A 21,885-nucleotide genomic window follows, 5' to 3' on the forward strand; every position below is an offset into this window, starting at 1 on the left:
TTTTTTGGTATTAAGCTGCATGAGCTGCTTGTATATTTTGGAGGTTAATCCTTTGTCCGTTGTTTCATAGGCAACTATTTTTTCCCATTCTGAGGGTTGCCTTCTAGTCTTGTTTATGGTTTCTTTTGCTGTGCAAAAGCTTTTAAGTTTCATGAGGTCCCATTTGTTTATTCTTGATTTAATTTCCATGATTCTAGGAGGTGGGTCAAAAAGGATCTTGCTTAGATGGATGTCATAGAGTGTTCTGCCTATGTTTTCCTCTAGGAGTTTTATAGTGCCTGGCCTTACATGTAGGTCTTGAATCCATTTGGAGTTTATTTCTGTGTATGGTGTTAGGAATTGTGCTAATTTTATTCTTTTACATGTTGCTGTCCAATTTTCCCAGCACCACTTATTGAAGAGGCTGTCTTTTTTCCATTGTATATTCGTGCCTCCTTTTGTCAAAGATAAGGTGCCCATATGTGTTTGGGCTTACTTCTGAGTTCTCTATTCTATTCCATTGATCTTCCTTTCTGTTTTTGTGCCAGTACCATACTGTCTTGATCACTATGGCCTTGTAGTATAGTTTGAAGTCAGGGAGCCTGATTCCTCCAGCTCTGTCTTTCCTTCTCAAGATTGCTTTGGCTAATCGGGGTCTTTTGCATTTCCATACAAATCGTAAGATTTCTTGCTCTAGTTCTGTGAAAAATGCCATGGGTAATTTGATCGGGATTGCATTGAATCTGTAAATTGCTTTGGGTAGTACAGTCATGTTCACTATGTTGATTCTTCCAATCCAGGAACATGGTATGTCCCTCCATCTGTTTGTGTCATCTTTGATTTCTTTCATCAGTGTCTTAAAGTTTTCTGCATACAGATCTTTTGCCTCCTTAGGCAGTTTTATTCCTAGGTATTTTATTCTTTTTGTTGCAATGGTGAATGGGAGAGTTTCCTTAATTTCTCTTTCTGCTCTTCCGACCACAACCTAATTTTAGAACATTCATCTTTAGTTATACATTTTCTAACAAAGTTTAAAGTTATTTAATATCTTTTTTCTAAAATAATATGCAGATCTTAGTACTCTTTAATTATCCACTGGATACCATCTCATATTATTTTGTTAAAACTTTAGTTCCACACTTTTAAAAAAAAGTTTATTTAATACTTAAGGCAGCATATCTAGGCTTTATGAACTAGTAAACAAGCTGGATAAGCAAGTTACTTTAACCTCCCTGTGTTTGTTTCCTCATCTTTAAAATGGGAACTACAGTCATACCTATTTCAAAAGGCTGTTGTAAGGAATAAAATGTAAATATGTTGTCATGTGGGAAATTACTTTGATGCAATGGTGAACTCCAAGTATGCTCCTAGATAGGCTGTCCTTGAGTTCGTGGAACGGAAAGGTGCATAGACCAAATTAAAATGTTCAGATCACAACTTATTAAATCAATTTTAAACACAAAGTAAAACGTATGTGAAGAGAGATGGGCTAGGTTCACATGCTCAAAGTGCAGGTAGGGGGAAGGGCCACCTTACCTGAATCTCTGCAGTATCGACATATCCTCTCTCTGTGTTGCATCACCCTTCCCTGCTGCTGATGTGGTTACAAGGACCAGAGTTGAAATTTGAGCAAGACAGCCTAACAGATGAAATGTATGCAAGGCAGTGACACACACTTGCTCCAGAAGAGAACTGGTAGCAAGTACACTTGGCCTATAGCTGTGCTTGCCAGGTAGCCCGTGGGCAGTTGTGGATTTTATCCAGCAGAGGATCCAAAATGAGAGTCAGCAATGCGGGTCCAGTTAAAGATCTCATGATTATTGTGTATCTCATGTGCTTCATTTATATCTAGTGTATCACAAATATTTGTTGTTTTGCTTCTTATTTAGTAAGTCATGACTATTAAGTGTCTATTTTGTCTTTCTACTCTTTTCTATCTATGTTCATAGACATATGCTCTAATCATATTCTGTCTGACACTTCTCAGGTTACTAACTTACTTACCTATGCTTAATGCAGCTAATGAGTCTCATTCATCCTATTTGTTTTCAGGTCTTCTGGAGCAGAATTGAATATTCCCCCCGAACAGACCAGGTGCACGTTACACGTACATAATGCATTTACAATAATACCTTCTATGTAGAAATAACTTAATAAATGTTAGACATTATTATCAATATATAAGATGGCTTTGATATTTAGCAACCTAGTTAAACTTGATCAGATCAAACAACAAATTAGAAATCTTCATATGAAAGCTATTTGGCTTGATTTTGATCTGAAATTGACCATAAAGTACAAAGCTTATTAGCCAGACCTTTTTCCTATAATTTAATTTATCCTCCCATCATTCCAGGTGTATAGATTTTTGGCTATTGCTTATAAGGCTGCTATTACTTTTTGTTTCTTTTTTTCCTTTCTGACAGGCTTATCCTCAGTTTGTTCTGACCTACCTAGAGGAGCTAAATGCACAAGTGGATGTGACCCAGACAGAGTATCACCTTCACCATGGTGCCTGGACTGCAGATCATCAGGAACATGGCAGCAGCTTAGCAGAAGAGGTCAGTGTAGTGAGCCAGAGGCAAGACAGGAATAGTTCTCTAAAATGTATTTTGAAAAGAGAAAAAACGTTTGGGTTGTTTTCAGGAGGCAAAAACGAAGTCACAAGTGAGTGTTATTGATATTTAAAATCACACACATTATACAAACATCTATATGCACATTTATATTTATATAAACATCTATATGTAAATCTATATAAACATTATTTTATTAAATAGATGGTGACACACTAGCTTTTTCTTAGGACTACCTTCTTTTGTTTTGGCCACATAGCAATGTGCTAGATAAGGCTGAAGGAACCATGAAAAGTGTAGTGTTAAATTTTTGGCATATATAGTTTAAATATTTCCACTCAGCGAAAATTAGCTACATGATTCATATATTTCACTTATTAGGTTCTGCAAAAAAGTGCCAGTATTCCTGGTCTGAAGCAGCTGCCAGAGCCTTCAGACACCCACTTAATGCCAGAAGGTTCTCTTGGAGAGACAGAGCAGCTGACAGTGGCACTGGTGAAGAAACTGGAAGAGAAACATCCTAAGGCTTCTGCTCAGAGGTAGGGCACTGACGGAACAGAGCTTTATTGCTCAATGACATTCGATGTTTTCCTTCAGTTTCATGTAAGATTGATTTCTTGAAGATTATTGAAATATCTCAAAAGCCCTTTGGCTTTTAAGCACAGTAGTTTTCGGGTCACATCTGATGAAGAGTGGTGACATTTATGTGTATTTCATAAAAGACTGATGTACAGTATTGTTTATAAGTATACCCAGAAAGGGTTCCTGTCCTGGGATCTCACTAAAATATTCTGAAATAATATAATTAGGGTAACGTAGTACTGAGCACATATCCAGTAGTGAAAATACTAAAAGGTCTTAAAGAAGGGCACACACATAGACCATCCTTTCCATGGTCCATGAGGAGAATACTATGTTTAGACCTGGGAATAGGTGCATGATAGATGGTCTTAAGTAGTGATAATTTAACAAAGTGACATAATTACATTGCTGGGATAAAACTAACATCAATGATTTTGCTGGCCAATTGAAGATCATCCTTGGTTGGAAAATGGAAAGTATTTCTCTGATCCTCTTTATTTAATCAGAAAACTAAAGTTTATTTTTATTACTATTTGTTGGGCTTGGTGTTGTAAATCACAAAGTGACTTTATAAACTGTAATTTTAATATGCAATTGTTTGAAATTATTGATTGAAATACTGTTAAAGGAGTAATCATACTCTTAAGTAATCAGTTCTTATCATACTCTGTAAAGTTCAAGATAATTCCTAAGTTTAAATATTCTGATGGTAGATAGAAATGTCAATTACATGAAAAAAGAAAAAAAAAAGCTTTAAATTTCTTTTTTAAAAAGTTTTTTCATCTTCATTGAGACATAGTTGACTTATAACATTGTGTAAGTTTAAAGTGTGCAATGTAACTTTTTTATTTCAATTAAAAGCTATCTTATATTCTTAAATTACATATTCCTGCTTCAGATTTTGACAGGAGGGGAATATTTTTTTCCTGATAACAAAAGTGACTCTTTAATTTATTGTCTCTCTAAAATTTATCTCTTAAATCCTTTGATTTTGTTGTTTTGAGTAAGATGGGGCACAAACAAAATAACCAAGTTAGTATCTTACTGAATTATATAGTATGGGGGTGTCCTGGACCAATATGAAAACCAGAGTCCAGGTCTTCCTCTCCCATACTTGCTTTTCAGGCATACATAAGGCTCTCAACTCTCTGATGCTCCACAACATAATCAAAGGCCACAGCTATGCAGCCAGGCCACTCCCTATCCTGGTCACTAGAATATAAGTCCCTTAGGAGCAGTCTTTGAAATTTTCATATAAAACACTGGGGTTGCTGAGAAACTCAAATACCGTTTTATGAGGTGGTTGTTGGCCTACCTTTCTAGGCTCACTCGGCAGCCATTTCTACTCTATGCTTGAGGAAATGCTGGGGGCTTGTCATTATCCTGGGTTCTGTTCAAGGAGGCACAGTTTCCTCTTGCTCTCAAATTTCTGTAATCTATATGGGTTTTTTGTGTTTGTATCATGCTGGCCCCCGTGGGTCGCTGCACAGGAACCCCAGTGATAATTCACCTACTTCCCTATGACTTCCCCAGCCTGCAATTTTTTTCTTTTTCTTTTTTTGAAGGTTGAGGGATTTGGGTAGTTTAGGGATTTTTCTAATGTATTCTGTTGTATCTTCCCTGTTGCAATGTAGATGATGGAACTTTAGAGGAAAAAATATAGTAGTAGGACATGTGAGGCAAAAAAACCCCAAACAAAGCTGTTAATAACAGTTAACATACCACAATACCTGTTTGAGTTGTTAGGATTAAATGAGATGTCTGTAAATTTCAGGAATGTGGTAAGCACTCAATAGGTAGAGTTATGAAAATGTTCTGGAAACAAGTAGGGATAGAAAAGAATTTTTAATGGGGGTTGTATTGATTTGTGATTTTTAGTCAATAGGAATTGACTGGTAAATATATTTTGGATTTTCTTTAATAAGAAATTTCCCAGGGCCCTTTTCTTAGTGAGTGTTCCTCAGGGTTGTGTCTCAGGCTACAGCAATTTTTCCAGCCTTTTTTTTCTTTCTTTTTTTTTTTTTCTTAAAGCCACAGGGATTTATCTGCATTCTCCTCTCCACCCCCACAATCTACCACAATAGGTGTAATTTCAGTTTCTCTCGTTCTCTTTCTGTCCCTTAACAAAGTTATTTTGAGTATAGAGTTAGTACTTAGAGCAATTACTTTCCTCCCATTTTGGAAGGAGTTGTTGGGCAAAATTAGGACATGGTACTGAACTTGGCATATCAACTACTTTGAACCTTAGGTTGTCGTGTTAGGTTTGCATGCTTTCCAAATATAAAAGAATCAGTGCATTATATTATCACAGCTTTAAATGAGGGCTTCACATTGTCTTGCTTATATTAATGATAGCTTTATGAAATAAAGAATAAAATCACTGCAAAAAATAAATAATGTGAAATATGAGTTGTGAAAATTTTAAAAAGAAATAGAATTTTAGAATACCAGGGAAAACATTAATGAGCAAATAGTCTGAAAAAAAGAATACATAATTGGAAAGAATAAAAAGATATGAAGATATGAATGTATGTACTTCCTTAGAAGTAGCCAAGGAAGGAGAGAATCAGAAGTAGCCAAATTTGGGGAAAGACAGAGAGATAGGTAGTTACTGGCAAGTAATATGTGAAAAAGAAAGATAGCATTTGATTATTAATAACATATACTGACTTTGCTTAAGTGTTTTATGTGCATTATCTTCCAATAACCTATGAGAAATTGTTACTGAACCAAATGTGGGTCCAGTCACCTGCACACAGTAAAGCCAATCTACTGAGACTGGGTTGTGGTGAAGGAAAGTGCAGTATTTATTGCAGGGCACCAAGCAAGGAGTCCAGGACAGCTAGTAGTCAGAACACACAGTGGGTTTCAGGGAAATATTTTTAAAGGCCAGGTGAGTGAGGGGAGTTGCAGAGTATGTGATCAGCTTGTACACAATTCTCTGATTGGTTGATGGTGAGGGCCGTGTCACATAATCAATCCTCAGGCTCTGGTAGGTCTGGGGGCTACTGTGCTTATGGTCATCAAGTAGTTAACCTCTTCCATTTGGTGGAGGGTTTTACCATCTGTAAAACAGCTCAGGAAATGTGCATCAGATACTATTATCTAGGTACTTCAGAGAAGAACTGAAGCAGAGGACATCAGGGGAGTGGTCTGTCACAGGAAGGCCGCATACTGTCCTGGTCTGTTCCAATATGTAAAACAGAGGCATTAATCTCTGTATTACTGATAAGGAAATTTAGGCACAGAGAGATTAAGTTACTTGGTTAAAGCCTTCCAGCTAGTAATTTAAGGCAGGCCTGTCTGTACTTTAAGGTTATTCTTAGCCTCTGTATTCTTCTGCCTGATCAGTCATGTTCTCCTCTTAATGATTATTCCAAATCTTTAGCCTTTCAAATGGGGCCTATTATTTTGACTGGTTATCTTAGAAAGGAGCCTTTAAATAAGGTGGAACAGTTTAGAAAGGGAATGATAAAAGATATGTCAATATATGCAACTTTCAGTGAGGACTAAATAAGAGGTAGAAAATATTAAGGGAGACTGAACCGCTGATTTCTTGTTGAATTCAGTAGTCTAGATTTACTGATTTAGAGGCTTGCACTTGAATGGATTTGAGATTTTAAAAATCCTTTTTCTGATAATATGAATATAACTTGTCATGATTAACCAAGTTATTTCACACCTTGAATGGTTGTTCAGTTCCGTTTTGTATATACTAAATTTGGTGACAGGTAATAGCTGTCATTTGTTGAATACTTAGCATATGCCAACTGCTATTCTAAGTACTTACTTATTCTTGTAACAATGTGATAGATTGATTTACTTGTCATAACAACCTGATGGTGGAGGTACTCTTATAATCTATAAAGATGTAGCCACTGAGACAGAGTGATTTCAAGATGTGTCCCGGTTAATGGGGGAGATGGGATTTGAACCCATATCCACTTGGATCTATAGACAATGCTCTTAACCACTGTTTTATTCCTCATTCCTAGTAGTTTTTACTGTATTAATTTCATAACAGAATTTCATCATATTGAGTAGCCATGTTAAGTCACTACTAAAATTTTATGTGTATTACATCATAAAAGATTTGATTAAACTGTTGCCATTTTGATTGGTATATTATTTTGAATTATTTCCCTAAAAAAATTTACAACAATCACCACAAACCAGGTTACCTACAGAATCATTTCATTTAATTTACATTACAAACATTTGTAGCAGGCATCTAATTGTTGATCAGTTTTTTTTAACGTGGAAAAAATTCTTTTTTCCATTGAAGAGAAGGGAAAATCTTTTACTGTGTTAGATCTTTCATGTACGGTTCTTAGTACATGATAGGTTATATTTTTTGTTTGCTTAGAATATTTTTGCTTCCTCTATCAGTGAGATACAGAAATATGGTTCTCTTCTTACTTGGATAAAGTAAGTTGTGTGTACATTTAAGTCTCAGTTTGGTCCAAAATAAAATAAATACCATATTTTGGCATCTTAAAGTGTCTGGAATGTGTTTGTTTACATTAGTTTATCCAATGGAGCCCTCTACCCTTATTTAAATTGAATAGGGGGTGGGGAAGGACTGGGACAGCCGACAGAGCACACTGACCCAGCTTGTCACCCAGTGACCTGTGAGAAGGAAATAATGAACTGTGAGTGGATGTCACCTTAACTGTTTCTGACAGTTTGCCTTTGGGCACATCTGTGTTAGTTGCATTGGAAAGGCCTTTGTTCTTTTCCCACTAGTGACTTTGTGGAGCGCTGAGGGGTTTGCTAGCTACTGTACTCCTAACCAGCCCCTTTCTTCCCAGGGAAGCAAGCAGCTGCCACAGATCACATTGACATTTCTCTTCATGACTCAACTTGGCATGTACGTCACTCTTTCCAAAGAGAGCATATATTTCAAAATTCCTTGATTTTTTTCATTTAAAATGTACTTTAATGTCTCAGGAGTTTTGATACTAATAAAAAAGCAAGTAATAAAATATGTTTAGTGTTTTCATAGTTTTATACAGAAAAAAGGTAAAGAAAAATAGATAACTAACCAGATGGGCAGGTGACCTGAAGGAAATATATCAAAACATTAACAGTTGTTATTGAGTTTAAAATTTTTATGTATTGTTTATTTTTAAAATTTTAATAATAACATTATGTTTGAAATAGGACAAAAATTGACATATATTATGAAAAGCATTTTTAATTTAAATGCTTTATTAGTAGGAATATTCAGACTAAAATAGGTAAGGATATGCTATATTTGGTGCACATATTCCATTGCTACTTTTAAGATGTTTCTGTCTAATACTTTAAACTTTAAAATATTGTAATATCTACATTTTAAGTTAATCTAGTGCATAAAATTATTGTAATCATTAGGAGAAGTAATATCATAAGAAACAGGTGTTTCTGTCCCAGGGTTTCCTGAAGTATCACTACTATTTCAATCATAATGAAAGAACATTCTGAATAATGTTATTATACCAGAACATTCTGAATAATGTTATTATACCCTAAGAGAATTGTTTAAATTAAAATCAAAACTTCATTTATAAAATGTAATTCCTGAATCAGTTTTAAAGCCTTATTCACATATTTACAATTGCTATGAAATCCATCCTTCTAATATAATTGTCTGGCTACAATCGGCATGGAATAAACCCTGAGCATTTGGTATTCACTTTATTAAATTTACCCTTCCAATAGAATATAAATCCAAACTATACCGCATTGGTAAATTTTTATAAGGCTTTTTTTCCCCTTGATAGAATAGACGAAATGAAGCTTGAAAGAAGTGACATGCCTTTTCCCCACATACAAGATTTTTCTCTCTTAGGAACAGGTTTGCGATGCACTAGCTAACAGAACTATTATAGTCTTCTGCTTTTCAGAGAAAGGTAAGTTAATAGTAATAAGAAATCCTTTAAGCAGGCAAATAATGATCATGTCTATATAATTATAACATAAAAAAACATTAAAAATTGAAAGTCATATTCTGATTTTCTTGAGTAGTTATAGCATACAATTTATTACTCTATTAAATCATTTATGTAGTTTTGCATATAGTTGATGGTAATCTGTAACCATCTTATTTGATTAGAACATCCTTCTCATTTTGTTTATCACATATCAACACAAATTTTGTAGAGACAGTGAATGCACAGATAGGTTTTGTCTTTTCCAGGAAAGTGAACTGTTTAAATTGCCACACTCAAATTCTTATTTCTAGAACTCTTACCAGTAAAGGCAAAATGTAAATATAGTAATTGCTTTTGATAGTCACTAAATCCAATTAAGCTTCCCAGGAATAAGATCTCATATTAGGTTATATTACCATTCTTCACTGTTGAAATGCTCAGCTTTAAGCATTAGCCTTTAGCTCTTTTATACTATATACAAGAGTATGGTGTTGCATTTAAGAACATGACATTATTGTGTGTTTTAGAGATGCAGAGATATGCTTATAATTCTTTTTTTTTTAAATTAGAAAAGTTAATGTCCTGATTTTGGCTGATATTGTTACCTGTTTGCATTTTGGTATATTTAAAAATTAATTCCCACATGTTCTCTGTGAATTAAAATAAAGTGAACAAATAATCTAATTGCACCTGCTTTTTTGAAACAGTCAAAATCAAGCATTCCAAAGGAATAGGTTTATATCCATAAATGTGTATTAAATCAGAAATTATCAAAGGCTTTCAAGTAAGCATTTTGTGATTAGTTTTTGTTCTCACTTACTGCCATGAGGTACCCAACCTTCAATTATGCTGCTTAATTTCCATTTTAAAAAAATGTACTACTTATCTTTCTGTTTCACTCAATATAGACTATAAAAGCTATTCAAGGTATGAATAGGAAACTCTACTCCTACATTCTTCAAATTTGTAGCCCCCAAGCTAGAATGTCTATCTAGTATTATAGTGAAGGTAGTAGGTAACGAAGTTCTAAATTTGAGTAATGTGGATGGACAAGGAGGAGACAGGTGGTAGAGGTATTATTAGGTTACAGTACATGGAATTACAGTATATGGACTGCAAACAGAGTTCAAGCAGTCAAAATAACCCATAGGTTAGCTTCCTAATTTGTGTATCTCCTTCTACCCTTGTTCCCCTACAATCCATTCCCCGTGAAATGGCCAGAGGGGTACCTTCATATTCATAAGTCAGTTCATGGGAGTCCTCAGCTCCAAATACGCCAATGGCTCTTTATTTCCTTTAGAGTGAGAGCAAAGTCTTTGCTATATGCTACATGGTCCTACTTTTCAAGGCCCATGGCATACCCCTGAACATCATCCTCCCCTCCCTTCCTCTGCACCATCCAGCCTGGCTTTCGTGAAGTCTTTCAGACATGCCAAGCATGCTCACACTCTGTCACTTTCTTTTGCTGCTTTATTTTTTTTCAAGGCATCTATTACATATTTATTTACTGTCTGAGTCGTCCCATTAGAATGTAAACTCCATTTCAGCAGAAACTTTCTAAAATTCACATTTGTACCTCCAGGGCCAGAACATATCTGTTACATAGTAGATAATCAATACCAGGTTGTTGAATGAATGACTGAGTGAATGCATGAATGAAGTAGTGTGATTAATGGAAATGAGAAACTAGAGAGGGAACTAATCTGAGCATTCATATATACATTTCAAGACCCTCACTGTCTGCTGGATGACTGTAGCCCTAGGACCTACACATGTGACAATCCAAAACTGAGCCTGACTATTACAATGTTTTTTCTGATTTCTGCATCTCTCTCTTTTTTTATCCTTTATTAATGTACAACTACTTATTGAGCATTTTCTATATGCCAAGAACTATCCTCAGCACTGGGAATGCAATACTGAAAAGACAGGTGCACCTTCTCACCTCACAGAGCTGCCCCTACAGAGTCTAACAGAGAAGAGAGATACTAAACAAATCACTACAATAAGGGGAGGGTGATGAGTGCATTATAGGGAGAAAGTACTTCAGCCTGAACACTCCTCCCTCATGATATGCTTTTGAAATATGGCTCTGAACATCTCACCCACGGACTCAAAATTCTTCAGTGTTTACCTGTTCCCGGCTAAGTTAAATGAAGCATCAACCGTCAGACCCATTGCACTGTTTTCTTGTCTTGGAACCTCCCTGTACTTATCCAGGGCCAGGCTGACTGTATACTTGGCTCATGCTGGTTTGCTTAACCAGAATGCCCTTATCTCCTTTTACCTACCTAAAATCCTACCCTTCACAAGGACTATTTTTCACTGATGGTTTTCAGTCTTTCTTCTTCTCTAATATATACTTTTTAAAAAAATTCATTTTATTTATTTATTCTTGGCTGCATTGGGTCTAAGTTGCTGCGCATGGGCTTTCTCTAGTTGCGGCGAGCAGGGGCTACTCTTCACTGAAGTGCGCAGTCTTCTCATTGTAGTGGCTTCTCTTGTTGCAGAACATAGGCTCTAGGCGAGGGGACTTCAACAGTTGTGGCACATGGGCTCAGCAGTTGTGGCTCGCAGGCTCTAGAGTGCAGCCTCAGTAGTTTTGGCACACGGGCTTAGTTGCTCTGCGGCATGTAGAATCTTCCAGGACCCGGGATCAAACCCACGTCCCCTGCATTGGCAGGCGGATTCTTAACCACTGCGCCACCAGGGAAGTCCTCTGATATATACTTTTAAGGATATAAATTTACCTCTAAAGATGACTTTAGCTTCATTCCACCAATTTTAATGTCATACTTTTGTTATCATTTCCATTTTATTATAATTTTTGATCCATGGATTCAGAAGTATATTTCTTAATATCCAAATATATGAAACATTTACGGTTGGTATATGTGTTACTGACTTCTGGATTAATTTAACTGTAGTTGAAGAACATTTTTGGTATGATTTCAGCTCTGACATTTGTTGAGATTTGTTTTATGGACTACCCAATATCTGGACAATTTTTAAAAGTGATCCACCTGTATTTGAAAAGAATATGTATTCTGCAGCTTGGGGGCACGGTGTTCTAAGTATGTCTATTATATCAAGTTTGATAAATGTGTTTTCAATTCTTGTGAATACTTACTGATATTTTGTCTGTTAGATCATTTATTGAGAGAAATATGGTTAAAATCTCCTACTTTGTAGATTTGTCTATTTCTTTTTCTACTAATTTTATAAATTTTTATTTTCTATAATTTGAGGCTGTTTATTAGGTGCATATGATTTTAGAATCATTATATATTTTGATGAATGGAATGTTCCTCCTTATTCCTAGTAATTCCTTTTTTTTTTTTTTTTTGACTTAAAGTTTATTTTGATTTTGTCTCAAATTAAATATAGTGACCCCAGTTTTTTGGTCAGTGTTTGTGTGATATATTTTTGTATCCTTTAATTTTCAAATTTTATCATTATATTGAAAGCATATAGGGTTTTTTTTTTTATTGCAGTATAACAACTATGTCTTTTAATTGAAGTATTTAGTCCACTTACCTATAACATAATTACTGATATTTTGGGGTTTAAATCTAACATATTACTATTTTATCTCTATATGTTCCATCTATTCTATATTATGTTTTCTCTTATATTTTTTGCCTTCTCTTGGATGTATTGAGTACTTTAAATATTTCATTCCCATCTTCCCAATTATCTTGGTAGTTATACATTCTTTTACTATTCTTTTAGCAGTTGTTCTAGAGATTATACATGCCTTCTTGACTTACCAACATCTAATATAAAGTAGCATTTTTTACCACTTCTCAGACAACACAAAGACCTTAGAACTCTTACTCTCCTACTTTCACTTTCTGGCTGAATACGGGTATATGTTTTAATTCTATATGTGTTTCAAACTCTATACAAAAATCATATTTATTATTTTATTAATCAACATTTATTTAGACTTAGCCACATTTTTACCTTTCCTGTTCATCATTTTTTCTTTCTATATCTCTGAACTTCCATCAGGAATTATTTTCATTCTCTTTAAAGAACATCCTTTAATATTTCCTTAGGTGTTAAGTCTGCTGGTCATAAATTCTCTCCCTTTTTTATTTGACTTAAAATATCTATATGTCACTTCTATATTCTCATTTTCATATTTTTACTGGGGGTGAAATTCTAGGTGGTCAGCTACTTTTTCACAACACATTAAAGGTATCATTCCATTGTGTTTGGCTTCCAATTTTTTTTTTTTTTCAATTGAGAAATCGTGTATCAGTCTTACTGCTCCTTTGAAGGCACTATGTTGTTTTTCTCTGGCTGACTAAGATTTTCTCTTTGTATATTTGATTGTTACTATGTTTTCCTTAGTGTTTTGTTGTTGTGGTTGTTGTTGTTTTGGTTTTTTTGTTTCTTTTATGGAGTGTGTTCAGAAGTTTTTAAAAATTACATACCTAACAGTCTTAATAGTTTAGCCCAAACAGCCATAATTCTTAATATTGCACACCATACTTAGAGAAGGGCTTGGGTTATGATGGTAGGGAGAAAAAAAATGCAAAATTTTCATGTCGTGTAATGATAATAACTGTAATAGGGCTTTCCGTTTTACTGACCATCAGGAGTTTGAGAACTCAACAATATGACTAATGCCTGTTTATACTGATTTGGGCTCTCAGTTACAGATGATAAAATTCCCAGTGAAAACTGATTTAAGCATGAAATCTGAAAAAAGCCCTAGGGAAGTGTTAGCTTAGGTGCTCAACTGACACAATTAGACTCCCTTTTTCTCAGTTCTGCCTTCCAGATTTATGTGGAAGGAACAAGTGGTGTCAGCAACTTCTGCCCTTAAATGATCTCAGGTTCCAGGGTGAAAGAACCTCCCAGAAGTACCAAGCAAAAGTCTTCGGATTATAAACAAAACCTCTGTAGTGTCAGGTTCCATTCCAGACCGGATCACTGTGATGTGCTGATTGGCTTAGACCCAGGTCACATGTTCCAACCCTGGCATTGGTGGTGGAGTCAGCTTCCCTGGAACCACATCCACCTGAGACTAAGGGAGAGCTGGTTCCAAGAAGGAAAACAGAGGTGGGTTGCCAGAGGCCGGTGAAGGATGCTTCATGGCACAACAGGAATGTCCACAGCAGTGTCTTTCCCATTCAAAAAATATTTTTTATAGATCTATTTGTTACTGAACTCAGGTTCAGCTGCTTGCTGCTTGAAAGCCAATACTTGAGAGACAAGTGTTAGTTGGAAAAGGAAAGTTTGCTTTATTCAGGAGCCTGGCACCCTGGAGAGAAGAGAGACTCATGTTCCAGAATCAACTCTAAAAGATTCTCCCAGGCTGTAAAAGTTTTTAAAGGGAAAAGGGAGAAGTAATCTCACTTTATCCTTGAGGTAGGGGGTCAGGTTCTTCACCATCTCCCATTGTATACAAGCTTGTTGACTCCTTGTGATTTTTCTTTAGATGCTGTCTTGTTCACATAGTCTGCTCTTGAGATTACTGAAGGGGAAGCTGGGGAAAAGATCTAGTCATCTGTTAATTACTTACCCTTTTTTAATGTTTTTTTTAATTGAAGTATAGTTAATTTATTTTTATTTATTTTTCTTCCAAGATGGATATTTAATGTGTGTGTGTGTGTGTGTGTGTTTAAAGAACTTTTGAGATACAGTTAACATACAATAAACTGCATATATTTAGAGTGTACAATTTGGTATTTTTTTTCTTATTTGTAATGTATATATGGCAATCCCAATCTCCCAATTCATTCCCCCCCAACCCTCCCCACTTTCCCCACTTGGTGTCCATGTGTTTCTTCTATACATCTCTGTCTCTATTTCTGCCTTGCAAACCAGTTGGTTTGTACCATTTTTCTAGTCCACATATATGTGTTAATATACAATATTTGTTTTTCTCTTTCTGACTCACTTCACTCTGTAGGACAGTCTCTAGGTCCATCCATGACTCTACGAATGTCCCAGTTTCATTCCTTTTTACAGCTGAGTAATATTCAATTGTATATATGTACCACATCTTCTTTATCCATTCATCTGCTGATGGACATTTAGGTTGCTTCCATGTCCTGGCTATTGTAAATAGTGCTGCAATGAACATTGGAGTGCATGTCTCTTTTTGAATTATAGTGTTCTCTGGGTATATGCCCAGCAGTGGGATTGCTGGGTCATATGGCAACACTATTTTTAGTTTTTCAAGGAACCTCCATACTGTTCTCCATAGTGGCTGTATCAATTTACATTCCCACCAACAGTGCAAGAGCGTTCCCTTTTCTCCACACCTTCTCCAGCATTTATTGTTTGTAGATTTTCTGGTGAAGCCCTTTCTAACCTGTGTGAGGTGATACCTCATTGTAGTTTTGATTTGCATTTCTCTACTAAGTAGGGATGTTAAGCAGCTTTTCATGTGCCTCTTGGCCATCCATATGTCTTCTTTGGAGAAATGCCTGTTTAGGGCTTCTGCCCATTTTTTGATTGGGTTGTTTGTTTTTTTGATATTGAGCTGCATGAACTGTTTATATATTTTGGAGATTAATCCTTTGTCTGTTGACTCATTTGCAAATATTTACTCCCATTCTGAGGGTTGTCGTTTCATCTTGCTTATAGTTTCCTTTACTGTGCAGAAGCTTTGAAGTTTCATTAGGTCCCACTTGTTTATTTTTGTTTTTATTTCCATTACTCTAGGGGGTGGATCAAAAAAGATCTTGCTGTGATTTTTGTTGAAGAGTGTTCTTCCTATATTTTCCTCTAGGAGTTTTATAGTATCTGGCCTTACAATTAGGGTTTTTTTTTTTTTTTTTTTTTTTTTTGGGGGGGGTACACCAAGTTCGATCATCTGTTTTTATACACATATCCCCGTATTCCCTCCCTCCCTCGACTCCCCCCCACCCTCTCTCGAGTCCCTCCCACCCTCCCCGTCCCACTCCTCTAAGGCATCTTCCATCCTCGAGTTGAACTCCCTTTGTTATACAACAACTTCCCACTGACTATCTGTTTTACAGTTGGTAGTATATATATGTCTGTGCTACTCTCTCACTTCGTCTCAGCTTCCCCTTCACGCCCTGCCCCCTCCCAAACCTCGAGTTCTCCAGTCCATTCTCTGCATCTGCATCCTTATTCTTGTCACTGAGTTCATCAGTACCATTTTTAGATTCCGTATATGTGAGTTAGCATACAATATTTGTCTTTCTCTTTCTGACTTACTTCACTGTGTATGACAGACTGTAGGTCTATCCACCTCATTACCTATAGCTCCATCTCATCCCTTTTTATAGCTGAGTAATATTCCATTGTATATATATGCCACATCTTCTTTATCCATTCATTTGTTGATGGGCATTTCGGTTGTTTCCATGTCCTGACTATTGTAAATAGTGCTGCAATAAACATTATGGTACATGTTTCTTTTCGGATTATGGTTTTCTCTGGGTATATGCCCAGGAGTGGGATTCCTGGGTCATATGGTAGTTCTATTTGTAGTTTTTTAAGGAACCTCCAAATTGTTTTCCATAGTGGCTGTACGAACTTACATTCCCACCAACAGTGCAGGAGAGTTCCCTTTTCTCCACACCCTCTCCAACATTTGTAATTTCCAGATTTTGTGATGATGGCCATTCTGATCGGTGTGAAGTGATACCTCATTGTGGCTTTGACTTGCATTTCTCTGATGATGAGTGATGTTGAGCATCTTTTCGTGTGTTTGTTGTCCATCTGTATGTCTTCTTTAGAGAAATGTCTATTTAGGTCTTCTGCCCATTTGTGGATTGGGTTATTTGCTTTTTTGGTATTAAGCTGCATGAGCTGCTTGTATATTTTGGAGGTTAATCCTTTGTCTGTTGTTTCATAGGCAACTATTTTTTCCCACTCTGAGGGTTGCCTTCTAGTCTTGTTTATGGTTTCTTTTGCTGTGCAAAAGCTTTTAAGTTTCATGAGGTCCCATTTGTTAATTCTTGATTTAATTTCCATGATTCTAGGAGGTGGGTCAAAAAGGATCTTGCTTTGATGGATGTCATAGAGTGTTCTGCCTATGTTTTCCTCTAGGAGTTTTATAGTGCCTGACCTTACATGTAGGTCTTTAATCCATTTGGAGTTTATTTCTGTGGAGTTTATTTCTATTACCACTTATTGAAGAGGCTGTCTTTTTTCCATTGTATATTCGTGCCTCCTTTGTCAAAGATAAGGTGCCCATATGTGTTTGGGCTTACTTCTGAGTTCTCTATTCTATTCCATTGATCTTCCTTTCTATTTTTGTGCCAGTACCATACTGTCTTGATCACTATGGCCTTGTAGTATAGTTTGAAGTCAGGAAGCCTGATTCCACCAACTCTATTTTTCCTTCTCAAGATTGCTTTGGCTATGCGGGGTCTTTTGCGTTTCCATACAAATCGTAAGATTTCTTGCTCTAGTTCTGTGAAAAATGCCATTGGTAATTTGATCAGGATTGCATTGAATCTGTAAATTGCTTTGGGTAGTACAGTCATGTTCACAATGTTGATTCTTCCAATCCAGGAACATGGTATGTCCCTCCATCTGTTTGTGTCATCTTTGATTTCTTTCATCAGTGTCTTAAAGTTTTCTGCATATAGATCTTTTGCCTCCTTAGGCAGTTTTATTCCTAGGTATTTTATTCTTTTTGTTGCAATGGTGAATGGGAGAGTTTCCTTAATTTCTCTTTCTGCTCTTCTGTTGTTAGTGTATAGGAATGCAAGAGATTTCTGTGCAGTAATTTTGTATCCTGCTACTTTACTAAACTTATCAATTAGTGCTAGCAGTTTTCTGGTAGAGTCTTTAGGGTTTTCTATATATAATATCATGTCATCTGCGAAGAGTGACAATTTTACTTCTTCTTTTCCAATTTGGATTCCTTTTATTTCTTTTTCTTTTCTGATTGCTGTGGCTAAAACTTCCAAAACTATGTTGAATAATAATGGTGAGAGTGGACACCCTTGTCTTGTTCCTGTTCTTAGAGGGAATTCTTTCAGTTTTTCCCCATTGAGAACAATGTTGGCTTTTGGTTTCTCATATATGGCTTTTATTATGTTGAGGTAATTTCCTTCTATGCCCATTTTCTGGAGAGTTCTTATCATAAGTGGATGTTGAACTTTATCAAAAGCTTTTTCTGCATCTATTGAGATGATCATAGGTTTTTTATCCTTCAGTTTGTTGGTATGATGTATCACGTTGATTGATTTGCGTATATTGAAGAATCCTTGCATCCCAGGGATAAACCCCACTTGATCATGGTGTATGATTTTTGTAATGTGCTGTTGGAGTCTGTTAGCTAGTATTTTGTTGAGGATTTTTACATCTATATTCATCAGTGATATTGGTCTGTAATTTTCTTTTTTTGTGACATCTTTGCCTGGTTTTGGTATCAGGGTGATGGTAGCCTCGTAGAATGAGTTTGGGAGTGCTCCGCCTTCTACAATATTTTGGAAGAGTTTGAGAAGGATAGGTGTTAACTCTTCTTGAAATGTTTGATAGAATTCGCTCGTGAACCCATCTGGTCCTGGGCTTTTGTGTGTTTGGAGATTTTTAATCACTGCCTCAATTTCCGTACTTGTATTTGGTCTGTTCATAGTTTCTATTTCTTCCTGGTTCTGTCTTGGAAGATTGTATTTTTCTAAGAATTTACCCATATCTTCCAGGTTATCCAATTTATTGGTATATAGTTGCTTGTAGTAGTCTCTCATGATCTTTTGTATTTCTGAGATGTCCATTGTTACTTCTCGTTTTTTGTTTCTAATTCTGTTGATTTGCATCTGCTCCCTTTTTTTCTTGATGAGTCTGGCTAATGGTTTATCAATTTTGTTAATCTTCTCAAAGAACCAGCTTTTAGTTTTATTAATTTTTGCTATTGCTTCCTTCCTTTCTTTTTCATTTATTTCTGCTCTGATCTTTATGATTTCTTTCCTTCTGCTCACTTTGGGGTTTCTTTGTTCTTCTTTTTCTAATTGTTTTAGGTGTAAGGTTAGGTTGTTTATTCGATCATTTTCTTGTTTCTTAAGGTAGGACTGTATTGCTATAAACTTCCCTCTTAGAACTGCTTTTGCTGCGTCCCATAGGTTTTGGGTTGTTGTGTTTTCATTGTTGTTTGTTTCTAGATAATTTTTGATTTCCTCTTTGATTTCTTCAGTTATTTCTTGGTTGTTTAAGAGTGAATTGTTTAGCCTCCATGTGTTTGTATTTTTTGCAGTTTTTTTCCTGTAATTGAGATCTAGTCTCATGGCGTTGTGGTCTGAGAAGATGCTTGATACGATTTCAGTTTTCTTGAATTTGCTGAGGTGACCCAAGATGTGATCTATCCTGGAAAATGTTCCATGTGCACTTGAGAAGAAAGTGTATTGTATCGCTTTTGGATGGAATGTCCTATAAATATCAATTAAGTCGAGATGGTCTAATGTGTCATTTAAAGCTTGTGTGTCTTTATTTATTTTCTGTTTGGATGATCTGTCCATGGATGTAAGTGGGGTGTTCAAGTCTCCCACTATTATTATGTTAATATTGATTTCCCCTTTTATGGCTGTTAGCAATTGCCGTATGTATTGAGGTGCTCCTGTGTTGGGTGCATAGATATTTACCATTGTGATATGTTCTTCTTGAATGGATCCCTTGATCAGTATGTAGTGTCCTTCCTTGTCTCTTGTAATAGTCTTTACTTTCAAGTCTGATTTGTCTGATATGAGTATTGCTACTCCAGCTTTCTTTTGAGTTCCATTTGCATGGAATATCTTTTTCCATCCCTTTACTTTCAGTCTATATGTATCCCTTGGTCTGAAGTGGGTTTCTTGTAGGCAGCATATAGAAGGGTCTTGTGTTTGTGTCCATTCAGCCAGTCTGTGTCTTTTGGTTGGAGCATTTAATCCATTTACATTTAAAGTGATTATTGACATGTGTGTTCCAATGACCATTTTCTTAATTGTTTTGGGTTTGTATTTGTAGGTGTTTTCCTTTTCTTGTGTTTCCTACTTAGAGAAGTTCCTTTAGCACTTGTTGTAAGGCTGGTTTGGTGGTGCTGAATTCTCTTAACTTTTGCTTGTCTGGAAAGCTTTTGATTTCTCCCTCAAATCTGAATGAGATTCTTGCTGGGTAGAGTATTCTTGGCTGTAGGTTTTTCTCTTTCAGGACTTTCAATATATCCTGCCATTCCCTTCTGGCCTGCAGAGTTTCTGTAGAAAGGTCAGCTGTTATCCTTATGGGTTTTCCCTTATATGTTATTTGTTGTTTCTCTTGCTGCTTTTAATATTTTTTCTTTGTGTTTAATTGTTGTTAGTTTGATTAATATGTGCCTTGGTGTATTTCTCTTTGGGTTTGTTCTGTATGGGACTCTCTGTGCTTCTTGGACTTGGTGAATTATTTCCTTTCCCATGTTGGGGAAGTTTTCCACTAGAACCTCTTCAAATATTTTCTCAGACCCTTTCTTGTTTTCTTCTTCTTCTGGGATGCCTATAATTCGAATGTTGGTACGTTTAATGTTATCACTGAGGTCTCTGAGACTGTCTTCCATTCTTTTTATTCTTTTTTTTTTCCTGCTCTGTGGCATTTACTTCCCCCATTCTATCTTCCAACTCACTTATTCGTTTTTCTGCGTCAGTCATTCTGCTGGTTATAGCATCTAGAGTATTTTTAATTTCAGTTATTTTGTTATCCATTGCTGTTTGTTTTTCTGAGTTCATATGAACTGTTTCTTGTACTTTCTCTATTTTGTGATTGAGATTTTGTATCATTTTTACTATCATTACTCTGAATTCTTTTTTAGGCATTTTTCCTATTTCCTCCTCATTTATTTGGTCTTGTGGATTTTTTTACTGCTCCTTTGCCTGCGTGGTGTTTCTTTGTTTCCTCATGGTTGCTTGTCCTGGTGATAGAGGTGTTTATAGAAGACTGTCCAAGCCTCAGACTAATGTCCAAGTGTTGGGTTAAACAAATACTAAGTCGGATATGTCGGGCTCCTTGCGGTCCTTTCTGGTGTCTGAGGTCGTCTGCTGGTGTTCAGCTTGTTCTCTGTGGGAATTATTGCGTCCTTTGGTGCATTCGCAATGCATCTGTGGAGAGGGATGCATTCCACATCCCTCTACTTCGCCACCATCTTTTTTCCTGGTTATTCCATCTCCCTGGACGTTTCCATATGCAAGGCCTGGATTGCCTCTTCTCTCCAGACCTTTTCTCCTGTTTCTTTCTGAAGATTACATCGTGGGTTTCCTGGGCCTCTGAGGTAACTTTGCAAATTAACTTGCATAATCTCCTTGGGCGCTTAGAAACTCGCTGACGAGAGGAAGCCAAGGACCAAGCCAGCGCCCCAATCCGGGCAGGGACCACACCCCGGCCGCCCCCGTGCAGACCCGGAAGTCTTCAATTAGGTCTTTAATCCATTTTGAGTTTATTTTTGTGTATGGTGTTAGGGAGTGTTCTAATTTCGTTCTTTTACATATAGCTGTCCAGTTTTCCCAGCACCACTTATTGAAGAGGCTGCCTTTTCTCCATTATATATCCTTGCCTCCTTTGTCACAGATTAGTTGACCACAGTTTATCTCTGAGCTTCCTATCCTGTTCCATTGATCTATATATCTGTTTTTGTGCCAATACCATACTGTCTTGATCACTGTAGCCTTGTAGCATAGTTTGAAGTCAAGAAGCCTGATTCCACCAACTCTGTCTTTCCTTCTCAACATTGCTTTGGCTATTCGGGATCTTTTGCATTTCCATACACATCGTAAAATTTCTTGTTCTAGTTCTGTGAAAAATGACACTGGTTATTTGATAGGGATTGCATTGAATTTGTAAATTGCTTTGGGTAGTTTAGTCATTTTCACAATGTTGATTCTTCCAATCTA

At 36.2% G+C, this 21,885-nt stretch overlaps 1 protein-coding gene across 1 annotated transcript in view; it reads left to right on the plus strand.

Moving 5' to 3' along the window:
- Positions 1 to 21,885, plus strand: part of DCDC1 (doublecortin domain containing 1) — a 398,871-nt gene that overhangs the window by 235,735 nt on the left and 141,251 nt on the right. Inside the window, exons 17-18 of the mRNA XM_057748255.1 lie at positions 2,406 to 2,540; positions 2,937 to 3,094. Of these exons, the coding sequence (XP_057604238.1) occupies positions 2,406 to 2,540; positions 2,937 to 3,094 (293 nt within the window). The remainder of the gene's footprint in view (positions 1 to 2,405; positions 2,541 to 2,936; positions 3,095 to 21,885) is intronic.

Source organism: Hippopotamus amphibius, chromosome 9 (assembly GCF_030028045.1).
Source record: "Hippopotamus amphibius kiboko isolate mHipAmp2 chromosome 9, mHipAmp2.hap2, whole genome shotgun sequence".
Taxonomy (NCBI): Eukaryota; Metazoa; Chordata; class Mammalia; order Artiodactyla; family Hippopotamidae; genus Hippopotamus; species Hippopotamus amphibius.